Below are 15,799 nucleotides of genomic sequence, written 5' to 3'. Positions count from 1 at the left end.
AAAATTGGAAAAAGGATAGCATTTCCAGCTATATTAATGTTCTTATATCTATCTAAAATAGACAAGAATAGTGTTAAAGGTGACCTCTCTTATCTCTATATCTCTCTGTGAGAGACATAGATATCTATATAGATATATAGATATCTATCTCTCATAGAGGTGAGCTCTCTATATCTATCTAAAGTACACAAGAATAGTCATAAAGGTGAGCTAAAAGATATCTCTTATTGAATGAGCTAGGAGGGTCATGTCGAAGTAATAATGGAAGAGTTGAGGTAAACAACATCTTTTGACTATAATAATGATTTTAAATTTCTATGCTTTTGGAGACTATTTTAAGTTTTGGAAATAATTTTAAGTTTTTTGTTGGCTAGTTCAACATAAGATTGGCAGTGCAATGCGAAAAGAACGAAATTTTTTGGCAATTCTTAGCGCTTCAAAAGAGTTTTAATGTGATAGTTTTAGGACCATTTTAATACTCTTAATGGGCTCGTATTCCTTACCAAAATAGGACGTGGACTGGGTCCAGGTAAGAATGGCGGATTTCGTCCCCAGATTTTAGCCAATTCGTCCAGTTTTGAAAACGTTTCATCACAAGCTCTTCGAACTAGAAGATCCTTTGGAAAATATCCAGCTTTATGCCATTCAATCATCTCACTACTTTTAAACGGACCTTTAAGAATAAAAATTTCATACAATGACATTAGATAACGATTGTCAAGTTCTAACAAAAAAAAATAGAACAAAACATTAATAGAAAACCAACACAAGGAACAACCAATGGCGTATCCAATATTTCTGTTCGGGATGGCGCAGAATGGGGGGGGGGATACGGGCACAATTTAAAAAAAATTGAAAACGCGTCATAAATTTTTATATGCATTTTATTACGTTTTTACAAGTCGGAATAATTTCGGGGGGGGGGTCAAACCTCGTACTCATCTCCCCTAGATAAGGCCCTGGCAACAACACTGGGCAGTAAGTCAAGGGAGAAGGGGTAATACTGCTACAACTACTACTACTACTACTAACATATCAGTTTAGCCCCAAGCTGCCTGAAGTCAAAACAATAGCGCACACTCCTTCTCCCCCCTTAAAAAAATCTAATAGACTGAGTAACACATAATAAATATGATTTAAAATCTTTTTTTCCATGAACTGGGATATTCCATTGGACAGGTCCAAAGGAAAAAATTAGGAACTGCCGTGCAAAAAGTGGGATAGCAAAGTAGCAGTGTTACTTTGCCAACAGTTTTCAAATTCGTTGGCATATGTTGTCTGTACCATTTATGTACCATTTTTACAAATAAGTCTGTAACATATGTACCATTTTTACATATAAGATGCTTTTTGCTCAAAGAAAAGCTGTCAAAACACAAGATGCGCTGCTAAAGTGTCGGCAGCTTCTGGAATTCTGTCGAGTTCTGCTACTGGCAGCTTTGGAACTTTTTCCATACCTGATTAGGAAATAAGACGAATGAGTTTTTTGCGGGTTTTGATTTCGTCTTTTTAACATCAGAGTATTCAAAAATCTACTTTTAGAGTTGTTCAGAAACGATAATCCTTGTTTAAATTAAGACAAGTACCCCTTTCCCAAAATTTAAACCGCCGGAGACATAAAGCTCCATTTTTCACGTGGTAGTCGGTAGTGTTGGGGCTAACGACTTTTTTTCCTATTTCAGAATGTTCTCTCCCTTTGTACCCAAACAGCAACCAAAAACCTTCCCCCCTCCCCCCCCCCATTTACCAAAAAAATTGAGCTGGACTTTCTTCTTATCACAGTAATTTCTGGGGATTTCGAAGAGCAAAGTGAATGTCGTGGAAATTCGGGGATACCCCCAAAAAATCAGGGATGGTCGAATCACTGCTCATAAGATTAGCCTTAAAATAAGCAGCTTTACTGCCACATCTGAGTAAAATTTAAAAAGCAATAATCTAGGAATTTTAATGTTAATGTCAGATCTTTTGAGTTGTTTCTTTTTTTGTATCTATTTGACAAGCTTGAGTTTCTCTCATCAGATTCCCAGGCTTTTTGGCATGGATTAACAAATCAGTTTGGCAAAAAAGAAAAAAATCAAATGTTACTTTTTGGATAACTACAATTGCTGTGCGTGGAAAACTCTTAGTCTTAGAAAAATTAAAATTACTGAAATTAAAAAAAATAAAAGACAGATAATTTCTCCAGACCCCTGCAGTGTGTAATTAAATGCATTGAATTTAAAAAAAAATATACAATTATCAACAAAACCTTTAATTACGATACTGAACAAAACAAATTAAGCTAGAATATGAATTTCTTCACGACAGGAAATAATAAAAAGAACAAAATGAAAAAAAAGAAAAAGCTAAAATATGTATTATTTCACGGCTGGAAATAAAAAAAAAAAAGAAACAAAATGACAAAAAAAGCCAAAATAACGTATATAGATAGTAAGATTAAATGGTAATTTCTTTCAGACTCACAAATTTCGGTTTTTAGGAGAATCTATCGGAACTTGTAACATTTACAGATTTGAGTTCACTTATCAGACCTTTCTAAAAGTCTTTCTAATAATAAAAATCTCCAAATAAGTTGTATGGACTTCCTATCTTATTTATTGCATTAATGTATTGTTGTCATTCCCCCGGACAGAGTTTTCACTTCTCAGGGTATATTTTAAAAAAGACTTGTTTTGTGCATTATTAAATTATCTCTCTCTCTTAAGTAACATAATTCAATGATGTCAAACCTTTTAGAAATTTTACAATAGAACAGTTATAGTTTAATCCAGCCATTAAAAAACAAGAGCTAAGAGCTCATATGACACTTGTGACGAGGTCGGAAGAGCCAAAAGCTCAAATAGCATGAGCTCTAGCAAAATTCTAAGAATCAATAGATTGATTTAAAAGGAAAATCAGAGGCTTAATGCCGGTCGGGATTTAAAATAAGAGCTCTGAGACACAAGGTCCTTCTAAATATCAAAATTCATTAAGACCAGACTACCCACTCGTAAGTTAAAAATACCTCATTTTTTCTAATTTTTCCTTTCAACGTTTAAACCTCTTCAAATTCTACAAAATAAATCCCTGAGATTAATTTTGAACATTAATAACAGATCCTCAGTTAGCCATCTTTATGGATCTTCTGGTTTCTTCTCGGTTCATCAACATCATTTTATTGCCATTTCTAATATTTGCCACAATTATGTTGTTGGACAACTTTCACTAAATTTCCCAAGATTATTACCGACAAATTCACAATTACCCAACATCTCATACTTCTGATTTCTCTTTCGAAATTTTGCCAACGGTGCGAGCGGGATTTAGTCTGCGTCATATTGGTCCAAAAGTTTGGAATTTAATCCCAATAGCTGTGAGAAATTGTAATGATAGAAACAAATTTTTGAAGTTATTAAGAAATCATGTTGCTGGTCTCGTATAATATGTTCCGTTGTGAGGGTTGAAGTTTGATTTCCGTAAGAAGTGCACATTTGTTTAAGCTGAACTAATGACGGTTACTTCTTTTGTTTATGTTTTTTTATTATTTTTTTTTGTGATATACCACGCGCTTAAGTATGCCATTAGGCATTTGCGCTGTTTGTTTATATGGTTTAATTCTTGTAGTAAATAAACATGTATCTATCTATCTATCCTCTCCTTTCAACCCCCCCCCCCCCCAGATGGTCGAATCGGGGAAAACAATTTTATTAAGTCAATTTGTGCAAGTCCCTGACACGCTTACCAATTTTCATCGTCCTAGCACATTCAGAAGCACCAAACTCGCCAAAGTACTGGACCCCCCTAACTTCCCCAAAGAGAGCGGATCCAGTCCGGTTACATCAATCACGTAGCTACGACATTTACTTATTCTACACACCAAGTTTCATCCCGATCTCTCCACTCCAAGTGTTTTCAAAGATTTCTGAATTCCCCCTCCAACTCCCACCATTGTCACCAGATCTTGTCGGGATTTTAAATAAGAGCTCTGAAAAATGATTCCCTTCTAAATATCAAATTTCATTAAGATCTGATCGCCCGTTTTTAAGTTAAAAATACCTCAATTTTTCTAATTTTTCCGAATTAACACCCCCCCCCCAAAAAAAAAATCCCCCAAAGAGAGCGGATCCGTTCCAATTACTTCAATTACGGATCTCGAACTTGTGCTTATTCTTCCCATACAGTTTCAACCCGATCTCTCCACTCTGTGTTTACCAAAATTTCCGGTTTCCAAGATTTCTGCTTCCCCCCTCCAACCTCCTATGTCCCCGGATCCAATTTGAAATGAAAATGGACCATCTGAGACACCCAATATTTCTATATATCAAGTTTCATTCAGATCTGATGACCCATTCGTAAGATAAGAAAACCTCAATTTTCACGTTTCCCAAAATTTCCAGTTTCCCCCTCCAATGTCATCGGATTAAATTCCATTAAGATCTGATCAACCGTTCGAAGTTACAAATACCTCATATTTTCTAATTTTTCTCAATCAAGGATTTGTCAATCGCGATTTGTCAAAGGAATTTGTCAATTTTTCTCAATCACGTATTTAGGATTTGTGCCTATTTTTCCCACCAACTTTCATCCCGATCCCTCCACTCTAAGCCTTTTCCAAGATTTCCGGTGCCCCCCAAACTCCCACCAATGACACTGGATTCGGTCGGGACTTAAAATAAGAGATCTGAGTTATGAGGTCCTTCTAAATATGAATTTCATTAAGATCCGACCACTCCTTCGTCAGTTATAAATACCTCATTTTTTCTAATTTTTCAGAATTAAAAAATTCTCCCCGCAACTCCCCAAATGAGAGAAGTTCTGTTCCAGTTATGTCAATCACGTATTTAGGAATAGTGCCTATTTTTCCCACCAACTTTCATCCCGATCCCTCAACTCTAATCCTTTTCCAAGATTTCTGGCCCCCCCCCAAACTTCCCCCAATGACACTGAATTCGGTCGGGACTTAAAATAAGAGATCTTAGTTATGAGGTCCTTCTAAATATGAATTTCATTAAGATCCGACCACTCCTTCGTCAGTTATAAATACCTCGTTTTTTTTAATTTTTCAGAATTAACCCTCCCCCCAACTCCCCCAAAGAGAGCGGATCCGTTCCAGTTATGTCAATCACGTATCTAGGACTTCTACTTAGTTTTTCCATCAAGTTTAACCTCGATCCCTCAGCTCTAAGCGTTTTCCAGGATTTTAGGTTTCCCCCTCCAACTCCCCCCCCCCCCCAATATCACCGGATCCAGTCAGGATTTAAAATAAGAGCTCTGAGACACGATATCCTTGCAAATATCGAATTTCATGAAGATCTGATCACCCATTCGTAAGTTAAAAATACCTCATTTTTTCTAATTTTTCCAAAATAACCGTCCCGCCCACCACTACCCCGCCCGCAGATATATCAGGGAAACGACTATTTCTAATTTAATCTGGTCTGGTCCCTGATACGGCTGCCAAATTTCATCGCCCTAGCTTATCTGGAAGCGCCTAAACTAGCAAAACCGGGACAGACAGACCGACCAACCGACAGACAGAATTTGTGATCGCTATGTGTCACTTGGTTAATACCAAGTGCGATGAAAAAACGAGTTCCAATTGTTTATTGGATGATTTCTTTCAACGTTAATCAGAATAAAGTAAACCTTCCCCTCTCCTGCCTGTTTAAGCATTATAGATTTTTTTTTTTTAAGAAAGAAAATTGGGATATTTACTTTTTTTGAAAGAATATTGTTAATTCATTAACAATAAAATAATAAAATCTGAAACAAAACTTGATTAAGGTAAATAATAACACCCACTTCGATTCTCGATAATACAAGGTACAGGCAACCTGGGATATATCCCACATTCAACCTGATTTCTTACCTTGAACATGACCTTGGGGGTCTTTATAGTACCACGAGTCATTTGGCGAAGGTGATATTGCCTGTTTTCTTTTTCCTTCATCTTCTTCAACAAGACGTGCAACCAGATCGTCAGCTACCCGATCCAATCCTTCTTCCTCAAAACCCGAATGCTTAGTATCGACAGCATCTCTGTTGGTTTTAGCTTCAGCCTTAAATAAAAAAGAAAAATAAAGTTCCTTAACATTGCTTCGATAGAGATAAAAGAAAGGAAAGATAAGGGAAAATTTGCATTCTGGAATATATATTAAAAAAAGTCCTTCTTCACTTTATTGCAAACAGAGAGGGAAAATCAAAAAGAAATAAATAAATAAGAGCTTCAGCCCTAAATACTAAAAAAAAAAATTTCTTACGATTACAGATTAAGAGGGAATAACAAAGAAATTATTGTTAAAGAATACAATATTTAATTTTCAACAATTCAACGTATTAGCCTATACAGGATTACATATCATTGGTTCGTAATGGATGTTACAGTAAAAAAAAGGGGAAAAAATCTAGAAAAAAAAACCTATTAGTTGCTTCATAATCAAACTGAAGCTAAAAGAGACTGGAAACCTTTAGACTTACAAAAGAAAAGTACGTTGCTAAAGATTACTCCACAAGAAAAAGAGATATATATATATATATATATATATATATATATATATATATATATATATATATATATACAGAGAGAGAGAGAGAGAGAGAGAGAGAGAGAGAGAGCAGAGAGCAGAGAGCAGAGAGAGAGCAGAGAGAGAGCAGAGAGCAGAGAGAGAGAGAGAGAGAGAGAGAGAGAGAGAGAGAGAGAGAGAGAGAGAGAGAGAGAGAGAGGAGAGAGAGAGAGAGAGAGAGAGAGAGAGAGAGAGAGAGCAGAGAGTAGAGAGCAGAGAGAGAGAGAGAGCAGAGAGAGAGAGAGAGCAGAGAGAGAGAGAGAGCAGAGAGAGAGAGAGAGCAGAGAGAAAGCAGAGAGAGAGCAGAGAGAGAGCAGAGAGAGAGAGAGAGAGAGAAAACCTCATACAAAAAGATCCAAAAAACCTCATACATTTGAGCTGCAAAGGTGTTTATAGGATAAATGCATCATTCTCTTCTAGAAATTTAAACCATTTGGCTAGTATGAGAAGGGGCAAGTGTTTATTGAGACCCACAACAGATGAAGTCCGGAAAATTTCAACCAAGCACTTGAAAGGAGAAGGGACGAGAGTACAATTTACCGACAATGGCTATAAAAAAAACTGGTCTTTGTTCCTATCATTGGGTGTAACCTCCTCTCCCCCTTCCCCACACACACACAAAACACTAATGTCAGTATACGTGCTTGTTTGCAATTAGTATAACAAGTGATTCTTGCCAACATGAGATGAAGTTTATAAGTCTCTATGCTTAAAAGAAATACAGGGAAATAAGGTTCGAACCCACAAGTTAGAAACACGGAGAAACAGCAGGTTGTTTATTAGCTAATCTACCTGCTAAGATATTGCATGTATTTACAAGAATGACTTTTAAAGAAAATACAAATGTTCTGTTCTTGCTTCTCATGCCTTTTTTCAGCAAATCAACTCCTTGCTCTGTTCACTGGTCTAAAAATGTGATGAAATAGGAATAGAATAGAATTTATTTAAAAATTTTCGTCACAGCCTTGTCGCCGAATTTGAATTTTACGTCAAAATAGCAATAGTATATATATATATATATAATTATATATAAATATATATACATATATATATATATATATATATATATATATATATATATATATATATATATATATATATCATATCGAAAGAACTTAACCTTCACGTCAAACTTAATTCATTTTACAAAATACTTAAAAAGAGCCAACAATTAGTTACAAAAGTAAAAATAAATAGATAACAACAAAATTAATGACTAGTTTTCTCGGTTATTATACAAATCAACAAAACTCTTACGATATCTTCCATGTTTAGCGGGATGGGAGTCAATTTAGGGACTTTTTGGGAGTTTATACAAGACGGTCTATTGCGGTTGGGATGGTAGGGCTCGGGGATGATGGACTGTAATCGGGCAACAGAGAGGGTCTTGGTACCGAAACAAAGGCACAGGAGGTTTCTTCTCTCGGCCAACGTGGTGAGCTTGAACTTACCTAGTAGATAATGATATGGAGCATTCCCTTCACCATTTATGACTCTAAGTGCTCGTTTTTGGACATTTTCAATCATGGATAAGGATATGCTCTGAAGAAAGACCGAAATGTCACACTGGACAAGCAAACTCGAGCATTGGCCGAATAAAATAGCAATAAAGTTGGAGAAAATCCTTAGGGGGGCAAGAAATTTTATCAAAAGTTTTAGAAGGGAAACCAAAGAAGCTTGTTTGAGGATGTTTTGAACATAGGCGTCCCACTTCAAGTCAGCAGTAATTGTCACCCCAAGTAGTTTAATATATACGATAGCTTTTGGAAGGAACAGGGTTTATTAAAGAGGGGGATTGTTTTAAAAGATTGATTGTCATAACTGACGATTTATTAACGTTAACTTTCATCTTCAACAAAGAAGCCTCATATGTGACATCGTCAAGTAATGTCACAATTGAGCTCTTAATATTTTGTCAGCAAACCTCAAGTGCAGACAGGTCGTCCACATACGTCCATCGCTCTGTATGGTCAGTCATTATTAGGCTATTCACCATTATAACGAATAAATTGGGATCCATCAGAGTTCCCTGGGGGACCCCACAAAAGATAGAAAGGGGATCAGAATAAACATGTTTGCATTTAAGCACTTAAGATCGATTTGTTAAAAAGGAGGCAACAATTTTAACTAGAAATGGACCCACTTGAAACTCCATTAGCAGTTTATTTACAGGGACATTGAAGTCAATGAGGTCGAGTGCTTTCTGGAGATCAATTAATAAAAAATTTAACCAAATATCAGGGTTTTCATGATTTTTAAGAACGGTGTCAAGGAGACTAACAAGGTAGTGTGAAGCAGATATCTCCTTCAGTTTTCCAAATTTTTTCAAGTCCATAAGTTTAAGAACCTGTTTTTGACCAATTAGCTAAGAAACCCTCGTATATTTTTGAAAAAAAAAACTGGAGTTAAAGTGATTGGTCGTATTCCAGTAAAATCATTCAGGCATACCTGAGACATCATCAAAGTCTTATGTTCAATATCCTCTTTGGCAGGAAAGATCAAATATGAGCACTTTCGATTAAGATCGGTGAATTAGTCGTACAGTGGTTTCACCTCAGCTTGGTAATACGAGACCCAGAGATCGAACCCGGCAGCAACAACATACTGCAGGGCCAACGCAAGGGCCTTTTATATTCAAGAAGCGTCGATAATCCGATACAATACAATCAGTGAGCTCCAAATTCCTAGCAATTTATTAAGAAAAAAAATCTGAACAGATAAATGCAGGATCGGAGGAATAAGACCCAAGCAGCAAAAAACAAGCAAATCGTTTAGGTTCGTCTTAATTATACATAAAATCACACAGAAAGGAGTATAATTCAGCTTAATTTAGATACATTTGTTATAACACTCAGCAATCCAAATAATGCTACAAAAATGAGATATTTTTAGTTAAAATCGTAAATAAAATACATCTTACGTTCAATATATTAAGCATTATTAGGTTTGATACTTTCAATCCAAGACCAAACGTCTAAGTCCCTGTTTTATTTTGCCGTTTACTGTACGTCGAAGCGGCCATCCTTTCAGAGTTCCAATCTGATCCTTACCTTTTTTCTTTGTTTTCCCCTTTCTCCTTTTTCTTTTTTGTCTTGGATCCCTACTTGGATTCATTAAAGAAGGCGAGTAGGAATGTGATGTTTGAAGTACAAAAAATTTCTAAACACCTAATGATACACACAAAATATTTTGTTACTTATTCGATCGGATCATAACTTCAACCGCACTTACGTGACAACTTTACCACATAAAGAAACAAAAATACCTGGGATGGTGGTGATTTGCCTTTTTGCTGATTTTGAGTCGCGTTTCCACGAGGCACAGTGGTGAGAGCCTGCTGATTTTTAACCGGACTTCCAGGGGCACGATCAATCTTATCTCGTGCTTTCATTGGCTCTTTCGATTCCGCTTTCACTCCTTCTGTAGGTTCCTTTTCTGGCGGAACAGCTTTTTTCACTTCTTCCGTGGAATTTCCCTTTGAAACTGTCGATGGTATATCTTTTTGAGGTGACCCATCTGCATAACGATCTTCATCTTCAATTGACAAGAATGTGTCAGTATCATCGTCATCACCTCTAAATGCTCCAGATGCGTCAAAAGATCCATTTTTGTCTTTGGAAGTATCAACGGCCCTTGAAATAAAATAAAATTTAAATATAGATAGCTGAAACATAGGCACAGGGTGGGGCCAGCTGGGATTCAAGCCTCCTCTATTGAAACCACTAATTTTTATGTTTTTATGCTTTATACTTAATCGGCTATTACTATTTTGAGAAATACCCCCCCCCCCCCCCAAAAAAAAAAAAAAACAATACGAAAGGGTCTAATAAACAGCACAGTAATGTTGAATTATTATACTTTAAAATATTAATTTCAAATACGTTAATCACATTATTAGCCTTTTTTTCTAGTTTTCAGAAGTGATGGGGATTAGGGTCGCACTAAATAAAAATAACAGCCAAAGCAAAAGATATCTTGAAAAATATAAAATATCTATGAAGTGTCGTTGCACTGAAACACTAACATACAGTTTTTATCTATCCAACTTCTATCCAAGGATACAATAACAATGATGTTTTACCCAAATCTAGACATGAACTTTTTCTGACTCAAGTAGGACTACTCTAGTAGGACCAAAAGTTTGCCTCAAGTAGAACTAAAAGTTTGCCTCAAGTAGGACTAAAAGTTTGCCTCAAGTAGGACTAAAATTTTGCCTCAAGTGGCACAAAAAAGTTTGCCAGTCATTTCCATATCTACTGAACGATGTAAACCATATAAGTCTATATAAGTCTATAAACTATATACCGCTGAAAAATTAAGCATAGCTCTATGAGTAACACACAAACACGCACAAAAAAGTCCCTAAAACAATCTTAAAATAAATTGTATATATTTTTGTATATATGAACTATGGATGCTCCATTTTGGCAGGTAATTTTGTAACATGTTTTAAAAGGGAAAAAAAATTATCTGATTTTGACCATTTTGATAAGATGAGCATTTTAAAAAGAATAAGTAAATGAATATATCTCAAACTTGTGACAACAACTTCGCAATGTTATCACATAAATAGTTACTAACCCCTATTTTGAAAATCTTCTTACTTAAACAGACACAGTCATTATCATAATGCAAGAAATGGGCATAACACATCTCCCGAGTTAAGGCGGATTAGTAGGGGTTTTTGTAATTCGTCATAATGGTCTGAATATTTACAATATACTACCTAATTATGACAAGGATTCTATAAGTCTTGCTGCTTTCAAGTAACAGGCAAAGAAATTCTTTTTATCTCAGAATCATTTTGATGAAACCGCAATTTTTTTAGTTTGTTTGATCTACGTCCGTTTTTACGAAGTTTAGGGTTTCTTTAGCTATTTTGCATATCTAACATGGCTTAACATCTAGCATATGTGGTATATTTAGAACATACTGCCCAATTATGTGAAGCATTTCCTGTTCCAAATCTTCCTGCTTTCAAGTCACGGGCAAAGAAATTCCTTTCATCTTGGAATTAATTTTGATTAATTTCGATTTTGTTACTGCAACAACGTACTGCCAAATTATGTGAAGGGTTCTCCTAGTTTTCCTGCTTTCAAATCACGGGCAAAGAAATTACTTTTACCTCAGAATTAATTTTGATTTCATTAATATCACAAGGTACTGCCTAATTATACGATGGATTCTCCTAGTTTTCCTGCTTTCAAGTCACGGACCGTTTACCGTTCTAGTTCTTTCACAAATTTGAGTGTTTTGAGGTTGAGGCGTTTAACCTTAAACAAAAATAGCCATAATAGTCTAGGAAAACTATGAAAAAAGGACAAATGATCGAAGTTATAATTCACAAGCACTGACGCAAATTAACCAAAATAATAGTTAAAAAACAGAATAAAATCCACAAAAAAGGAAATTCCTAATAAATTTTTGCTGCCAGCCACCGGAGGTAGTCGGGTATGAGGCGGTAACCCATGTTCCTCACCAAAAGAGAAGGAATAAGAAATCCATATAATTTGTCTTCCGATTTCTTCATTTTAAATAAAATCCGCCCTTTTCGTAATTTTCTGGAACCACTGATAAATTAGTAAATCGAACGTAAATGACTACCTAACCACATATTTATAATATAGATATGTATTATTTATTCAATATTTCAGTAGCACACATTCATAATTTAATTAATGTTTCTAGTTACACTAGTTTCCTAATTGTTCAATGTAAATAAACTAGTATTTTGAAATGAAATGAAATAAAAAAAAACAAGTTTTTTTTAAGTGAAAGCAAGGAGCTACATTAAAACTAAAAACGAACAGAAATTACTCCGTGTATGAAAGGGGCTGTTCCTCCCTCAACGTCCCGCTCGTTACGCTAAAGTTTTACTCTTTCTCTCAATTATACTTTATTAAACAGTAAATAACTTTAGCGTAAAGAGCGAGACTTTGAGGGAGGAACAGCCCCTTTCATACACGGAGTAATTTCTGTTCGTTTTAAGTTTTAATGTAGCTCCTTACTTTCACTTAAAAAACCTTTTTTTTATTTAATTTCTGAATGTTTTTGATTTAATGCATGCTTATATTTTGGCTCTCCACAAATGAATAATTAAAACGAAATTTACATATTATTTTTTTTTTTTGCTAAATTGCTTTCTCTTAGTTTTGATCAGACGATTCCCTGCTGGTAACGAACCTCCACTGCGAGTCCTACTTGAAGAGGAGACTTAATGGCCCTATGTCGAATGGCTTGTATGATGCTTTGGTCAATGTCAGCTATTTTCAGCTTAGTATCTTTGCCCATGAACAAGCTTTCCAGGAAGAACTTCAGAGTCTGTGGCAGGTAGTTCAAGTTTTATTCGAGATTTTTTCAGGTCATTTGTCTTAACATACTCACTCATATCTTGAGTAATAGATTTTTATGTCGATCTTCAATAACTCAGCGGCCGCAACAATAGTAACATTAATAGATAATTTATTAAGAGCTCTTCAATTACAGTTCTTATTCAAAGCATGCTTCAATCAAGAATTGGAAATTTTCTCCTGTCAAGATTCCTTTGACATTATTTTATCAGAGTGGATTGATAGTCTGCTTGGCAACACGGCTCAGGGATTGATCCTCACTGACGCAAGGTTTGCGATCGGGTTCCTGTCTGCCCCCTCCCCCCTAAAAAACAGCAAGTAAAACGTCATTTTCACACCCTCTGCGCCATCAATGACTCTGGAGGATCTTCATCATATTATTCTATCCAAGACTCATTTGTATTTGTACTGCATCAAAAACAAAAACGCATAAAAAAAGTGTACATATTTCGTAGTTATTTGATTTTCCATCATTTAAAACAAGTAATCGCAGTTTTGATTATGGCGGATCTTTGCCTCAATGTTAATCTACGAACGAGCGAGTAAAATGAAGGTCTCCAGAAAACTGTCTTAAATACGTTTTGGGACTCTGAGCAGCTTGGCGGAGGACGTAGCTCGAAATGTCTGTTTTGTCTTTTCATTGTGTTCACTGGCTGAAAATCACTCTCGTTTTTTTTTTTTTTTCTTAATAATTTTATTCGTTTCTCCTTTGTTTTATCACAAGAGAATTTTCTACATTAGCTAAAAGAATGCAGCATAATAAAAGCAACATAAACACGAACAATAAAAAAATCCATTAATTTTGTTAAATATTTCATTTTATTTTCCGTCATAAATTTAATTTCATATACGTGTAAGAATCAGATAAAAATCCCTACCATAACTGAATAAAAAGTACCTGCTCTAAAAATGTGACAGTCTTAAGGCAGGATTCCTTAAGGCAGGTTTGCTAGACTTTCCTGAATTAGTGATTTCGGCAGTTTTTATGTAAATAGAAATAAACAAAAATCTGGCTAATAATTTTTATCTAATCGATTCTTAAAGCCGACAATTATTTTTTTTTATAATTCCAAAATAATTATAGAACTGTTTCGGGATGGAATTCTAGATTTCTATACTTGACACTGTTGTTGCGGGGTATCAAAAAATAGAGCAAAAAATTTTCTATTCAACAATCAAAAACTTGTTTTTCTATAATATATACTTCCTGGCTGCAGTCCCTTCAAATACTTTACATATTTGTGTTCTGAAGTCAAAAATTCCCCAAAAGACTAGATCCAGCTGTAATCGGAGGGTGTGAGAATGCATAAATTACACCAAGGGACTAACCACTCAGATTGTTCAGGAGCGACTCACTCAAGTATTAGTTAGTTGTAACCTGTTTAAACTGAGTCTAGAGCATAAGTAGCGGGCAGGCATCAAACTGCCGGTTAATAAATACATATAAAAAAATTATATTGTATAAATAATTACAAGAAGAATTGCTAAGGATAACCTGCACTTAATCGTAATTTTGAGTGAGAAACCCCTTAAGTTCAACCTTCTTATGTTTGTTTAGTTGAAACGACGAAGAAAACTGATACCTTTGTATTTGACCGAGTTGCCGCCTAAGAAAAAGAATTGACTAGGGTGCTTGTACTTTGGCTAGGCCTTAAGTAATATGACATTTTCTGCATATTTTACATATTATTATGCATATTTCAAACTTCCAAAAACTTTTCTTTACACATGCCAAACTAAAATTAACCATTACCTGACAACACTGGAATGAGGATTTTACACCTGACAAGTGGACTCCTGTCCAATTCGAAATTATACTTGAGACACGAATTTTGTTACTGTAATGATTTTGTCGCGTGAAAAGACCCAAAAAACATTCTTGTTCAAAAAGAAACAATTAGAGCCAATCACCATGAGTCTTTTTTAGTTCCATCACTTCTCTCCCGTTTTTTATTATCACATATGGCATCTTTTTCATCACATACTCTTAAAAATTAATTTCTGAGTGACTCCGACTCCTCCTTCGCCTGGTGATGCTAGTATCGTTCTAATCTCCCTATTTAACGCCCTTCACAGTTTATTTATCATTTACCTACGATTAATTACAAACCCCTTGAAAAAAAGAAGAAAAAATCATTAAGAAACACAGCAGTCAATATTCTTTAACACAGAGTAGCAACAAAAAATAGTAAAAACATAAAAACATCCTACCAATGTCAATAATAATAATAAAGAAAACCCATTCCAATGTGTCCTCCTAATAACAGGACATTTATCCCGGCGTTACTCCTCTATATAATGGTGAAGGGAAGGTTCCATATCATAATCAACTTGGTAAGCTCAAGCTCACCACGTTGGCCGAGTGAAGAAGCCTCCTATGCCTTCGTTTCAGTACCAAGACCCTGTCTGTTCCTTGATTGCGTTCCGTCATTCCTGAACTCCACCTTCCCACAACTGCCACCTGACTCCCATTCCCGCTAAACATGAAAAACATCGGAAGAGTTTTGTTCCTACTTTTGTTGAATTATATAATAGAGAGGAAAAGTAATAACTAATTTTATTGTTATCTGTTTATTTTTCATTTTTGACTTTCTAAGTTTGACTCATCATATTTTTTATTTATTTTCATTACTCTTATTGTTATCTATTTACTTTTTATTTTTGACTTTTTAACTAAGTGTTGACTCTTTTATATGTTTGTACAATGATTTATGTTTGGCATGGACGTCAAAATCTTTCAATGATATGAACTACCGCTTGTTTGACGTAAAGATCCAAATTCGGCAACCAGGCTGTGATAGAAATTTTTACGATAAAATTCTATTCTATTCAATTTAAATAACTGTATTTTATAACTTCTGTCCATCATCAAGTCCAGCCACATTTTCAGAAACACACTTTTATGTG

General features: G+C 35.1%; 1 protein-coding gene across 1 annotated transcript in view; it reads right to left on the bottom strand.

Annotated features, from left to right (window-relative positions):
* Nucleotides 1-15,799, bottom strand: part of LOC136030605 (GRB10-interacting GYF protein 2-like) — an 86,071-nt gene that overhangs the window by 54,731 nt on the left and 15,541 nt on the right. Inside the window, exons 9-11 of the mRNA XM_065709674.1 lie at nucleotides 9,808-10,174; nucleotides 5,849-6,038; nucleotides 504-673 (exon numbers count right to left, since the gene is read on the bottom strand). Of these exons, the coding sequence (XP_065565746.1) occupies nucleotides 504-673; nucleotides 5,849-6,038; nucleotides 9,808-10,174 (727 nt within the window). The remainder of the gene's footprint in view (nucleotides 1-503; nucleotides 674-5,848; nucleotides 6,039-9,807; nucleotides 10,175-15,799) is intronic.

The sequence above is a fragment of the Artemia franciscana genome, chromosome 8, assembly GCF_032884065.1.
Source record: "Artemia franciscana chromosome 8, ASM3288406v1, whole genome shotgun sequence".
Lineage (NCBI taxonomy): Eukaryota > Metazoa > Arthropoda > Branchiopoda > Anostraca > Artemiidae > Artemia > Artemia franciscana.
This window is presented reverse-complemented; position numbering and strand designations above follow the sequence as displayed.